Source organism: Tripterygium wilfordii, chromosome 19 (genome assembly GCF_013401445.1).
Source record: "Tripterygium wilfordii isolate XIE 37 chromosome 19, ASM1340144v1, whole genome shotgun sequence".
NCBI lineage: Eukaryota > Viridiplantae > Streptophyta > Magnoliopsida > Celastrales > Celastraceae > Tripterygium > Tripterygium wilfordii.
Window position 1 is genome coordinate 2,154,649 of NC_052250.1, and position 14,719 is coordinate 2,169,367.

Here is a 14,719-nt window from a genome sequence, read left to right on the forward strand (position 1 = left end):
GAAGTCTCGTGTTTCAAGGTGATAAATGGGGTTACAGAGTGTTTGAAGGTGATAAATGGGTTCACACAGAGGTAACGTGTTTCAAGGTGATAACTTGATTTCAAAATATGTCAAATTTCAAAATATCCATGTGGACAAGGTGAGTTGGCATGACACCTCAGCTTGGGAAATTTTGGGACTATATCCTTTGGGCTATATAGCGGGACCGTTTATATAATGTAAAATTCAATAAAAGTTTTATTCAAATGAAAATTTTTAAAGGCAAAAATATACATTTCATCCTTCAACTATGCTCTTAATTTCATTTTTGTCCTTAAACTTTTTTTACTCTTAAAATCGTCCATCAACTATTCAAAGGTATCTCGTTCGTCCCTCGAATGATATCGGCATAAGAAAAATCATACATGACATCCCAATTGGCATTATTTTTACACCTGTCATCCCATTTGGCTTAAATTTTACATATGTCATCTCACAAAATTCTCAAAATACCTAACTCTTCAAAATCTCCAAACTATTTTGTTGTATAGTTTAAGCACTAAAAGTGCTAGACATTAATAGTTTAGGGATAATATCATTCACTTTTGTATACTAGGATTACTCTGATATGCCAAATTGATGTCACGTTGGATTTTTCTAGTCACTCTCTAACTTAAAGGACAAAATAGATATCTTTCAGTAGTTGAATGACAAAGTTAAGAGGGAAAAAAGTTGAATGACGAAAGTGAAAATAGGGGTATAGTTTAGGGATCTAATGTTATATTTTGCCAAATTTTAAATCATGCCATAATTTTGGATAAAAAAGATTTGAATTTCTGAATCAAACTTTCGATTTCTCAGATTGCCAGTTCACTATTTTTGACCAATGTCTTAAATGCCATATTTTAAATCGGACTAGTTATGCCATCAGCAACCGGTTTGACCGGTCGGTTGGTTTGATTTAATTAATTAAAATTTTGAGAAAATTAAATATTAGTCTCTCATTTAAGAGTTTTGTTCCAAGAATGACACACTTAAAAGTCTTATTGCGTAAAGTTCATATAGTTTGAACTAATATTCTAAAAAGGACAAAAAAAGTTAAAATATATAGTTTTATTGTCTAAATTATCTCATCTTCATCCTCAAACATGACACATGTCTCCTGCACATGATTCATCTTTGACCTCTGCCAGAAGCTTCATCTCCGCCCCTCATGACTTATTCAAGAGTTCTATGACACTTTTTAGTGATTTTCCATCTCGATTTTTTTTGTATTCGAACTAGATCTACTCATACTCACCTCGGGACTTATAGATCTTGTTGTTTTCCTTCGATTTGTCGTCACATCATTATTTTCGACAGTTTCTATGGTGATTTTCATGGTTTTTTGTTCTGATTTGGGATCTGCAGAGTGCAAGTGATTTGTTATCTGTTTCGATTATTTTGATATATTTCATAATGTTATCTGTCTTGTTAAATGTTATCTATCTTGTTAAAATATTATTTGTCTTTAATGAAATGTTATCTGTTAGAATTTTTGAAACAGATGTAATATCTGCAGATTCAGATCCGATTTTAGAAGAAGAAGAAAAAAAAGTTTGAAAAAACAATAAAACCTCAAAGGTGCTGTGCATTGGTCCGTGAAGTTGATTGGAGGTGTGGATGGTCGTCGACACTGGACGTATTGGCCATATCTAACTCTTTTTCAAACGGTGATCATGATTTCACAAAGCTTTTCAGGCTACTCAAGTGATAATCGGCTATTGGTGATGACTGGACTTTGATCGGGCTGACCTAGAGCTTCATTTTAGTAGTTCATTCGTCGAAAACAATGGTCAGACGGCCAACTTCTGATATGGTGGCACAAGGAAGAAGGAGCAAGAAGAAGAAAGAGTGAGGGTATTTTGATAAGTTGGTAAGCTTTGTCCTTTTTTCTGAAGTTTTTTTTAGGTTATCCTTGTTAGAATACAACTTTTAGTTTTTTTTTCCTTATGGATAAAAACCCCTAAAACATTTGAAAATTTATAATAAATTACAAACCTATAAATTATTAGAAAATTTTTTAAAAATACAATAAATTAAAATCCATCCAAATAAAATAATAAACACAATAATAACACGCTCAATCTCAAATTAAACACAATATTAGGAAACTCAATCTCAAATTAACAAACATCCTATCCTTATAAGAAAGTCCAACATAACCATATAAATTATAAAGTCAAAATCCAATATAACCATTTAAATCTCAATTAAGTTGAACTTTTACTCTTTTAGTTTTTTGCTTTTACTTATTTATTTTCATATTTTGTTTTTTTTTATTGAAAATTCTCAATTTTAAATACAACCAATATTCATAGCAGGAACCGGCCAATCAAACTGATTTTTTACTAGACCTTTCACTAATACTTTATTAAATCTTACAGGCGATTCCTCTAATTTCCGGTTGAACCGGCCAATCCAATCAGTACAATCAGTATTTTAAAACACTGACTTTGACCAGTTTCTTTGCAACTCTGGTTTTTTTTGTAGAACCAAAACGGTTCGATCCTATAAACCTCGATGGTCCGCTTATCTACCACCAGCCAGGTCTGCTGCTAATAACTCCGCTCATCAAACACTCATGCAATTTGTGATTTGCGAAAATGTAGTAGTAATTCATATGAAGAAACAAAGATTAAAAGCAACCATCACTCGTTACAGTCAGTTGATCTATCACTTTCACCAAGAATTCATAGCTGCAATTTTATGATAACTTGAGGATCGTTCATGGATGATATACAGAAAAGCATACATACCTACATAGTTTACAAAGCAGCAGATATGACCTGCAGATCAGGTCATGGAGTTTCTGAATCATGACCTAGCTAATTCTTCATCCACTTCTTGAATATAAATTTCAGTCGGTTCACGGCATCCTCTTAGAGTGTCATGCCCGAGCTGCGCTCGTTCATTATCTCCAAAACCAAATATTCTTCCCCGGTTAGTGACTGCAACCGTGTGGTATAGACCTGTGCTAATCTGAGAAATGCGTTGACCACGTAGGCTATCAAGTACTCGAGGCTTCATCACCTTGTCTGATAATCCTCGGTCTGGAAACCCAAGGCTACCAAACCCCGTCCAACCAAAGCCATATACCGAACCAGTATCTATCAAAACAAAGGTTTTTCTCTTTCTTGCACATACCTATAGAAAGTCATGATTCGCGATCAATAGATGAGCAATCGTGGGGAATGGATAAAGGATGCAGGATGCAAAACACAGCCTCATCTACTGTTCAACTTCCATAGACGAAGATGATTCATGCATTTGCCAAAAATTAGAAATTGGCAGTACGTTGAAGATGATTCATACATTTGCCACAAATATCCAGAACAGAAATGTCGATGAAAGTAATAAATTTAACAAGTATGATCATAACCTGCACAGCAATGTGGCTCCTGAGGGTGTTCAGGAGTAGTGGAAGAGTCTTATCAATCTCATCTCCATGCCCTAGTGCACCACAGTAACCTTTGCCCCAAGTGTATACCTACAACGCGTCATAAAAAATTCATTCAGCAAAACAAAGCACCATCAACCATTACTGATTAAGAACAGAGTTCACTTCTGGTGAAGAAACATACAAGTCCATTTGAATCCAATGCCGCTGCATGCTCATCACCAGCAGAGACACGAACCACATGAATACCCTTTCTGCTGAACGTCTGGATTGCACGGGGAAGCAATTCATCATGCTGCTCCCCATGACCAAGACAGAAATTAGAACCAGAACCAAAAGAGTAGACCACCCCATTGTTCATGACAGCTAGGACATAACTTGGACCAGCAGCAATTTGAACAACAGAGCCAACTCCCTCAAGCAGTTTAACAACCTTGGGGGTTGGTTGGTCTGATGTGTCGCCATGTCCAAGCTGGCCATGCGTGTTGGACCCACATGTATAGACCTGGCCTTGTATCTTGAGAAAAACCGTAAAATTAAGGCCTGCAGCAACCTGAAAAACGTTCCGTCTATTTAAATTCGGAGGCAACAAACCAAAGGGGACTGCAGTTCTCGAGACACTGAAGTTAAGGGAATAAAGCTAATCACTTCCTCAATTGGAATAATAGCAAGGTAAATTAAAGAATTCTGAAGTTCATAACGAGGGTTTTGACCCTTATTTTGATCAAATCATGAAGAAAAATGTTCATGGATGATATTATAAGAATTGTTACTTAGTTTAAACCGTTTAAAACTAAAGACTACCCTATAAATAATGAACAGCTGAAAACTGAAGACCAAAAAATCTGCACTGGCATACATCGTTTTAACAAAGACTGTTTGCATTTCACAAGTGCAGATGAATTAAATTAACTCTGGATAGCAAAAAAGTACTTGGAATTTACACATGAATATACTCCATCTCCATACATTAAAATTGGCAGAAAACAATCAAACCAAGTAAGAACTATAGTATCTATGAACAATAATAGAATTCGAATTGGTAGGCATATATTTACACTAACACAAATAAACAACTTTCACCCTATAAGCATAATAATTTATGCATTTATCAAATGGCATTAATGAACAACCATTCCTAGTTTTAGAACAAATATGCAACATCATCATTTGCAAATTCCAAAATGGATACGCACTTACCTGCTTGCAAGGAACTCCTTTCAGTGCTTCAACAAGCCTAGGCCTGAATACTGGGTGGCTTGTATCTCTGTGCCCACAACAGAATGATGAATTGTCTCCACACGTGAATACCTGAATCAGTAATTGGAAACACAACATGAGTATGACAACTACTTCTTTGGGGGGGGGGGGGTATATCTTGCAAATACAATAATACATAAACCATTTCCTTGGTGATATGCAGAAATTTCTAGTGGTTATTATTCTTAAAAGATCACGCAAACAGACAAGAAGACTGACAAACAAAGGGCAATATCCTTTACTATTTACAGTTTTACCTACTATCCATAAATCTTTCAATAGTATATGTCTATTTTAGTAAGCATAAGTACTCAAAAAATATAATAAACTAAACATCTAACTGCTTTCAAAACCACTTTTTGAAGTAACGTTTCAAAACATTTTTTCCAGCATTTCATAGAATCAACTTTATAAGCATCTTCTTTAAGTAGTTCTACTAAGCACCAACAGCGGCAAACTGGCCTTAGAATGGTAGATAAAAAATAAAAAATAAAAATGCAACACGTAACCAACCAATGCGCACAAACAAAACAGGCAGCTTTTCATAAGTTAAAACTAAACTTATAGGCATATATCTACTGTTTATTCATAGAGCAGATCTAGACACTATTTGCATATCCGAAGCAATCTCAAAAATCAGGTTCACAAATTTTTCTCTATCACACAAATAATCATAATCAATTTAATTGGATCACTTGATTTTAAAAGGGGCGGTTATTTCTTAGTTTTCTTGAGTCATTAATAACTTATCTGATTTGGTGCATTTTTTTCTTTTGTTGAGTGAAAAAGAAAATTTTATCCCATGGAAAATTTGGTTAATCACATATGAATTTTTAAAATAAGAAGCAAAAGTATTACTATAAGGGCAACCAGGGGGTGCCGCTGCATGAACAAAAGATAATGGCATAGTCTCTTAGGAAAGCTGATTCAAGGTTCACATTAATGTCAAAAAGTTTGCTTGGTTCTTGCAATTACAGATGCCCAGTTAAACAGCAGCACCCCAAAATTCCATATATAAGCAAATCAGATGGCCCAACAACTACAAGAATTTTGTGATATCTAACGAATTACATGAAATGACTGGCATGAATAGGAATTATAAGAAACCACATACCTCTCCAGACTGCAAAACAAAGGCAGCATGGTTGTGGGTGGCTGAGACTTGTACCACGTGTGCCAATGATGGGAAATTAATCCTAGAAAATGCTACACATTGAGTCGTCTCTGGACCATGACCAAGAACACCACACAAACCCGAACCACAGGAGTAAACGGACGAGTTGCAGATCAGCATCGTGTGATACTTTCCTGTTGTAATCTGCATCTGCATATAAAGACCGATGATTGATAAGCACAACTTCACTGGCAAAAGGAGTGTATGGAATAGCATAATCCTGTCAGCCTAATTTGCATATTGATAATATATCTAATCTTAGCAAATTACATCATCCCAGTTGATGGATAGCCCCTGTAAGAATTCAACTGAATTTTCACTCAAAAACAGGCACCATTAAAGGATATTCCAAGTTACCCAATTTGAAAAACTGTTCTACGATACTTTTCTTCTAACATTTGAAGTAATCAACAAGAAATAAAGATGTTCCCGGCCACAACACTAGCATCCATCAGAAAACCCCACGAGGCACATACAATCGCAATATGACATAATAGTCCGATCAAAATTTCCTAAATGTAAGTTGACGTAGGGCCACAACAAGTGGTAGACGGTGAAACATAAAAATAAATGGTGTTAACCTTCCCATCTCCCCTACTTATGTATAAAAAATGACAATTCTTCCACAAGCATTCACATAGTCTAACAACCAGGTTAAGCTCGCGATATTAGTATCGTATTCATACTCTACCATACGCAAACAGATCATTCAGTCATTCATAAACGTAAAGCAAATAATCAAAAGAAATAGTACATTGCCTGCTGAGGTCTTGACTGTATCAGATGATTGCTCCACAGCCTGCAAGAACCTCAAAACCCGCTTCCAGTTCCCATTGCATCGGTCAAATAACTGCCGCTGCAAATTCAACTCCATCCCAGCATATATCGAATGCCCAATACATAGCTGAAATGCAGCAAAATCTACCAACGACCTGAATTTCTGAGGATACAACAAAGAACTCCCACCACCAAAAGTCTTGGAAGTCAACTCCAAACACACCAGATCAGCAGCACTAAGCCGGTCAGAGCTCAGAATTTCTAGAATCAAATGTGAGGGCAGTTCCTCAATGGAGAGCAATCTATGCCGGCCAGCCATCTTGTTAGAATAACACCATCAAATTTTCTTCCTCTTGTTTTAGAAAATTGAGTGTGACTAAGATGGTTTAGGTCCTTAATATATATCAAATGTTGAGGCGGAATCTAAGGCAATTAAAGCAACATATAAAGAAAACGGCGTCGGAAGGAAGGGAAATACAGGAGATTGATTTCAGAAACGGAGGACTGGACGAAAAATCGACAGGTTTATAACACAGTGATTGGAAATAAAACATCCGTGTGTGACAATCAACCCCCCTCCCCCCCCGGGGGAATTTGTCGTGAATTCGACGAAATGCAGAGACTTTCCTGCAAATTGATCAAAACCCAATAGGACAACAATCAGAAACAAAAATTGAACCGGAGTATGGAAATCAAAAGTAGAGCTAATTCAAGACACTGACTGGGCGATCGTCGAAGCAAGCGATGATAAAAATTCAAAAACCCATGAAAGAAAAGCTGATAAAGATCCAAAAATCTTACCAGGAGAAAAAAAAGAAGTCAGCTTTTCGTCGCCGATCCCCACTGATTTCACCGAAATGTCACAAATTGGGATTATAGAAAAACAAAAAGAAACTCTGACCAATTGAAAATTGAAATAGTAAGTAAACGAAGAAAAAGTTCAGTGTTTTGTGCGGCTATTTATGGGCCACATTTATTTGCTGTCATTGCTGTCTCTCTCTCCGGAGAATTTAAGGGGGCACTGAAGTGGGGCTCTTGTGGATGCCACTTCTGGTTGTTTCTTCTTCGTCAAGCATTTGTTAGCGAGTTTCAGGCGAAACGTGGAGGACAATGCAGCTCCCACGTCGGCACAGTGAAGGATTTCTGCGTCAGCTGGCCATTGGAGCTATAGATAACAACATCAGCTGCGCAAGTAGGGGAAAGGTGGTAGACGCGATATGTGACATACACGTGTCCCCTGTTAAGGTATATGACCATTCCAAAGAGGAGCAATGCTATAGACCTTTAATTTACTCTCAATCCTACGTGAAATATACACCTAAGGTTGATTTAACATTCAATATATCGCAAGAAATAGTGGATAAAATGAGAGTCATAAATAGAGGACCAATATTAGGTTTGATTTCTAAGTTTTGGGGATGGCTATGATGTTCTCATTCCAACAAAAATGTGTGATTTCATGTACATGTGGGAGAGTTATCATTGGTAAAAGTTATTGGGTTATACTTTTTTATTGGTGGTTTACAAGGAACACAATCGTATAAGTCTTGAATATGAATTCATAATGTTATCTTGCTGAGTAAATCATCCGCATACCTTAACACCCGAGTTATTAATTGGAGTGATAAAAATGATGTCTATTACCTTGATAATCAGGGTTCAAATCTCTACTCCTCGTTCAAAAAACATGTTAGTGGATAACAATAGATTATCCACACATGGTAGTTGGCATTTTGGCGCGTGTTATGTGTCCTAACTCCCAACACTCGAACTTCCTCTGAGACTTTTGGACAGTAACAGCCAAAAAGACAGACTGGTGGCGATAGGACAGTTGCCGGCCTTGTCCATTGCTTAATAGCGAACTAAGGACATATATACCAGCCAAAGTCAAAGGCACCCACTACATTTGCATGTGAAAGAAGTTTCATGGGAAGATTTGGGACCAAAAGTGTTGGGACAAATAACAATTTCCTTCATAGTACCTTCTATTGGAAAGCTTGTTCTAAGACCACCAAGATGTTGACATGAGTTGATTAGGAGAGATTGTAGGGATTCTATGTCGTAATTTGTATAGGTTTCACACTCAGTGAGATCCCGTGATTGTAGGCTTGACGAATTAGGGGTTCCCAAGAATAGCATGATGAGCTATATATATATATATGTGTGTGTGTATACTCTTGTACATAATATAATGAAAACAGAGAAGCTGATTGTTCATTCTTCTCACATGGTTGTCCATTCTTATCATATGCTCAATACAAGAAACCCTAATGAGGTATTATTATTTCTTGGGCCTCTCTAATCTTTCGTGAAAGAGGTAATGTAAAGTAGGAATCAAGTGCCAACACAATTGAATAGATTACAATTTTCTAGAAAGTTTGATTAATGGATATAATATTGTGTTGTGTGTGTGTTTGTTTGTACCGTAAATGACCCTCACATATCTATTGACATGTCAGAATTTGGGTCCCACATTTTTCAAAGAACAGTCAACCTCCAGCTGACACGTGGCAAGAGCATGACGATTTTTATTTTTGATTTTTGTTCATTTTGCAGTTTTTTTTGGTGTTTATTAGTGTGATATCCAAGAATTAGTTGCTGGATATCAGGAGTGTCTGAAAATCAATATCCAAAAGATTACAAATAGGGAAATTATTGTCTTAACGGTTTATCATCTTTCAAATTAGTTTGTTAAAAGAGAACCGAGTTTTTAGCGGAATTATCTCAAAGGAAGTCCAGGAGAAGTCGAGGGTTTGTTAGCCCTACGTTTTTTAATTCTCTCAAACACGTTTCCACTTGCTACACAGCACTAAGAAGCCAAAATCACTGTACCCCGAAGAAGAAGACATTTTCCTATGACCCTTCATGCAGGAGTATCAATAGAATGGCGGCTACTAGTCATGTTTCCACAATTTGAAGCACGAAGCCTGCAAACCAGGATGGTAGAGCACACCACAGCTTCCTTGAGCATCCACATCCACCTTGAAGAAGGAGCACGACTAGGGAAGTGTGTCATCATCCCCCTTTTCAGGAGAAGGTTGTGGTTATGAAGACCACTAACCCAATCACTCAAGAAAGCAAAGAGAATGTGGTTTCCCATAATTCCCCATGACAAAATACATGAGGGAAATGCTAGGGAAATAGGAGTTGAAGTTCACCATGGTCACCGTGAACAATATAAAAGGAGAAGGAAGAGAAATTTACAAGCACCCCGCGTCAAACACAAACTATGCGTCTACATATCTTTACTGCTTTCTTAGGCAATGACTCCGATCACTTATCTTGTCAATTAGCATGGCTCCGACCAACTACTTTCTAGCTCAGCCCTTTACTTTATAAGGCTTCCGTGGCTATGTTTCATTTTGGCTTATAAAGCACGCCAGATACATTTTAGGATGTATTCCTTTTCAATGAAATTCCTGATGCATTCCAACAATATGTTGTTTTTCATTTCTTTCTAATATAAGTTCTTATATTCCGGTGATAGTCTTATGTCTCTTATTTTTTCAGGTTGGCACGATACGAATTTTAAGTCCTTTTCTCATAAGGCAACCTTGAACCAGCAATCTTGTGTTCTCAGCTTACACATAGTCCGTTTGGTGAAGAGGTCAGATTTGGTACAACCGCTAATCAAAATTTTTGGACTGACAGTAAGTTCCAACACATCTGACCACACATCATCCATAACCCAAACACTGCTATCCCTAACAATTGGATTTTGGATATCTACTATCTAATACAGAAGACATCGAACATATATATATATACACACACTGGAGGTAACGAAGTCCGTCATTACCTACCACATGACAGATTATAGGCTTTTTATTTAAGTAATCAGGCAACTTTAAGAACCGTGTAGTGTAGTTTCAATCAACTTTTATTTTCCTTAAGCATTATATCTATTTTGCTTTCACTAGTTACTTCTTTAAACGTGTAAGATTTAAAATATTCCATATCAGCTTGATAAGTATCAATCATATAATTTATAAGTTTGAGATCATCTTTAAACACTTGAAGTGCTTTTTAGAATGACAAAATCATGTAAGCCTTGGGCCCAAAGTGTAGACAATACCTCAAGTGGATTGGGCCCAAAATCTCTCACCCCTCTTTCTTATACTTATGATCCCATTCTTCACATTTCTCGCAATTTCTTCAAATTATTACATGATATTGGAGCATAGACACGATACTAATGATCTTTCGACTCCACTCCTTCCGGGTTCCTTTCATTTAAGAAGTTTTAGAAGAGTCAAGAAACTTTAGCTACTATAAAGTCAGGAAAGAGAGAACATATTCCACTTGTTGGGTCTCGTATAATCGAGCCCACAAGTCAAGCGCAGGGGAGTGTAAGACGTAAATGTCCTACATCGATTTTGTAAGCACCAACCATGTGGTTTATAAATTTGAAGTCATCTTCAAAAACTTGATGCTCTTTAAAAAAGATAAAGTCACATGGGCTTTAAATCCATAGCGTAAACAATACTTCAAGTGCATTGACCCAAAATCTAAAGCATTGAATCCGAGAGATGCTCCAGGGAACTTAGCGACTTGAAATTTTACTCAAGTCAAAGCGATGTCAAATCCAAATTAAGTCAAGTTTTTCTCAATCGTTAATTAGATGAGAACACACGAGAAGAGAGCAAGACAAATGAGTGCAAACACAATTTCAATTAAAATACAAATTGTTTCAATTTTTTTGTGGTTATCTATTTTGCAGAATTTATTGTCAAGAGTGTGATCACACTCACATAAATTTGGTTGGGCCTGCTTGATAAAATGAATTACCAGGTTAGCCCATGCCATATATGTTTGATCCACACCAAGAAAAAAAAACTTTTTTGACTTTGATTTATTTTTGGTGCTGAAGTTAGGAATGAACTCACATTGAAAATGAAAGGGGTAATATAATTTTTGGTCACAGAAATAATTGATCAGACTCAATTAGATCATCGAATTTTCAAACGTTCCAATTTAAGAATCGAAAATTGAAAATTATTCCAATTTACATATATGGGCAGATTTTTCACTCTTCGAACAATAAACTCGCTGTTGTGGCATAAAAAATCAAACTAAGAAATATGTTCAAACAATGAGAAATCTGTCTGTGTGTATATTAGAACAATTTTCAACTTTGGATTTTTAAGTTGGAATGTTTGAAAATTCAGTGACTGAGCTTGTCAACTCTTTCAATGACTAAACATTATATTACCCCGAAAATCAAATGTGTTTTTTTATGGTCGCCAAATCGGATAGCCTCGATCAATAAACAATCAAATCATTTCAGATCTCTCTATGCATGCATGTAGATTTAATTTCCATTTTATTTGGTCGGTGGGAACATGATTGTGGTTGTGAAATTCAACCACCACATTAAAATAAGTGAGGACAAAATATGACTTAATTAGAAAGAGTAAGGCACACAGATTAGGTTACTGTAAATAATTATGTATAATTAAGCAACGTCACATAAAATATATTTGCCTTCTTTGAACTAATTGGGAGCCCGTGCTATTTGCAGAAAGTGCCAACAACAATATAAATTTTGATTTTTAACAAATATTATATATAAAATTAATTTTCAACACGCACATATATATAATAGTAATATAATTACATTCAAGTTAATTAAACCATTATATATGTTTCCGGAGAGGGGTGATCCACTATCATAACACTGCGAGCCTGGCCCCTAGTGAAATCATGTACACATGCAAAAGTATTGAGCAGCTGAGCTGGTTAAGAAAAAATCTATTAGGCTAAATCCACGTCTGAATAGTCCATTTTGTCTCTACTCAATAACGTTCCAAAAACGTTAGAAAAAAAAAACGCAAGAAGAAAAAAAAAAAAAAAAGGAACAAGACCCAAAAAGTCACAACAATACAAAAAAAAAGTCATTATATATGTTTATAGACGGAGGCGGATCTACTCTTACCACATTGGGGGGTTAGTCCTCCAGCGAAATTCCAAGAACGACATTCCAAAAACTCTAGAAAGAAAAAGACACAACAAAGACGAAGAAAGAACAAGACTCAAAAAGTCACGACACGGAAAGAAAAAAAAGAAGTCAATTTTCTCTTCAAGATAATACGAAGAACAATGCCCCAAAAAGCCAGCCCGGTTTGATCAATATGGGAATTGATTAGTATGCACTCTAATGACTGGAATTCTAGATCCGTCATTGTTTATAGAGTCCAAATACAAAGGATTTCTTCTTAGCATGTTTTTTGAAATACCGTTGAGAAATATGTTTCTCATTAGAATCGAACCTTGTACATACATATGTCTAACCCAATAAATTATCAACCAAATCACCTTTCGTTGGTCAAAAGATTTCTTATTGACCAGTGCACGTATATAAGTTCTAAACGTTTCAGTTTTTAAATATTTTATATATTCAAATAGAGGGTATTTTACTTAAATTAATATAATTAGTGGGGGGGTCCGTCTTGTTAACAAACACAAGTGTGTTGTCTCAAAGTGCAAAGGGCCAAATTGGACAGCTTTGCTTACGTTGTTGCATGGCTGTTTCTGTTTCAGTACCAGTGGTTGATCCTCTTTTAAGACTGCTTTTTCAAAAGTGAGACATCAATTCCTTAATTTGTGTTTTTCTTCATATCAATCCCCACCATAAAAGTGGGGAAATATCACATCAATCTCATCTCTTTTTTTTTCTTTTTTTAGAATATTGTAATGAAATATATTTACAGTTAGAATCGAACTTTTGGACACATATATTATACCTAATTCAACCGATTATCAACTGAACCACCTCTCTTTAATACAGCAATCTCATATGTAATACCATCAAAATATGATTAATATACAATTACTAAGAATCACAATGTGATTAATGTAGAGATTGATGAATATCAAAATCAAATTTAATGTCATTAATATAAATTTATCAATATTAATATCATTAAAATAAAATTAATAAATACCTGAGGTAATTAATTGACCTATATATAAAAGTATGAAACATTTTGTTAACAAAGTGTATGCACAATATCAAAATGCCAAGTGTATGAAAAACATCTTTTAGTAGGTAAGTATGAATGTAGACTCGAACATGGGTACCACATAATTTTAATACAAGTATTAATCACGTCTGCTGAGGGGTTGTTGGCTTGAAAAACATTAATATGTATATATATGGCTTGTGTGGAATATGTTGAATTACTTCATAATGAAGTTTGAGATGATCCAAATTGATTAATTGAGCCTCCTTTTCTTTGTGAAATCTATTGATAATGATGTTTGACATTTTTGTTGTTGGTGGCTCATACCTCACATGAAATTTTGTGAATAGTGAAATTGGGGCCTAATCTAGCCAAGCGCCTATTTTTGCCTTATGTCATTGTGTTCATAGGAATTAGGAAAAGTAAACACCCATATTTTTTTGTTTTATTTTATCTTGGTTTGGATGTCAAAATTTGTTCGATTCAGATTAAATCAAATTTAGGCTTTGAACATAATTTATATATCCGAAATTTGGGTCTAAATACAAATTTTTTATCCGTTTAAAATCGACTCTGGATCTAAACACATAAAATCTTGTTCAATCTATTTGTCTGCACCTTAACCTGAATTAGATCATTATCCGATTTATTTGTCCAAATTTAATTCAATATAAATTTGATCAATTAAGTTCGTGTTGTTGTCTCACCCCAAAATCAGATTTTTTTTTGCCACCCGTTACATTCACGTCCATGACCTCTCTTTAAAAAAGAAAAGAAAAGTTTAAGCATGTGTTTGATATTTTAATTAATAGTATATATTAGTTGTAACTCTGCATGCATTTGGGTTTCTACTTTCCGGAAAGGAGCCCCCCAATTAACGGGGGATTTGTGAGGAGTGAGGACCAAAACACTAGAGTAGTTGGGTCCCAATTCCCAACTTTCAACATCCAAAAAGTTCAAACCTTTTGTTATTGTGGCACAAAAAAAAAAAGTAAAAATAAGGCCGACTTTCTCGTATGAATGAATAAATTTAATTCATGGACTGCCATTTGTTTTGTTCATAAATCAAAAGAGAGGAGAGACTGAGATCTCTCCTGGTGAAGGTTTCTTTCTTTCTTTTTTTGTCCC

The 14,719-nt window shown here is 35.5% G+C and overlaps 1 protein-coding gene across 1 annotated transcript; it reads right to left on the minus strand.

Annotated features, from left to right (window-relative positions):
* Window positions 1–2,640: 2,640 nt before the first annotated feature.
* Window positions 2,641–7,808, minus strand: LOC119985090 (ultraviolet-B receptor UVR8-like). Its single transcript, XM_038829261.1, has 7 exons — window positions 7,431–7,808; window positions 6,607–7,256; window positions 5,793–6,002; window positions 4,619–4,729; window positions 3,603–3,971; window positions 3,401–3,508; window positions 2,641–3,165 (listed from the first exon to the last, which is right to left on the minus strand). Exons 2-7 carry the CDS (start codon window positions 6,946–6,948, stop codon window positions 2,836–2,838), a joined length of 1,470 nt encoding a protein of 489 aa, XP_038685189.1. The 5' UTR covers window positions 6,949–7,256; window positions 7,431–7,808; the 3' UTR covers window positions 2,641–2,835.
* Between the last annotated feature and the right edge of the window lie 6,911 nt (window positions 7,809–14,719).

Coding starts and splice junctions, on each gene's coding strand:
- LOC119985090 (XM_038829261.1), bottom strand. CDS start 6,948: ATGGCTGGCCGGCATAGATTGCTCTCCATTGAGGAACTGCCCTCACAT. Junction 6,003..6,606: donor TCAAGACCTCAGCAGGCAAT/GTACTATTTCTT, acceptor CTTTATATGCAG/ATGCAGATTACAACAGGAAA. Junction 3,166..3,400: donor GGAGCCACATTGCTGTGCAG/GTTATGATCATA, acceptor GACTTTCTATAG/GTATGTGCAAGAAAGAGAAA.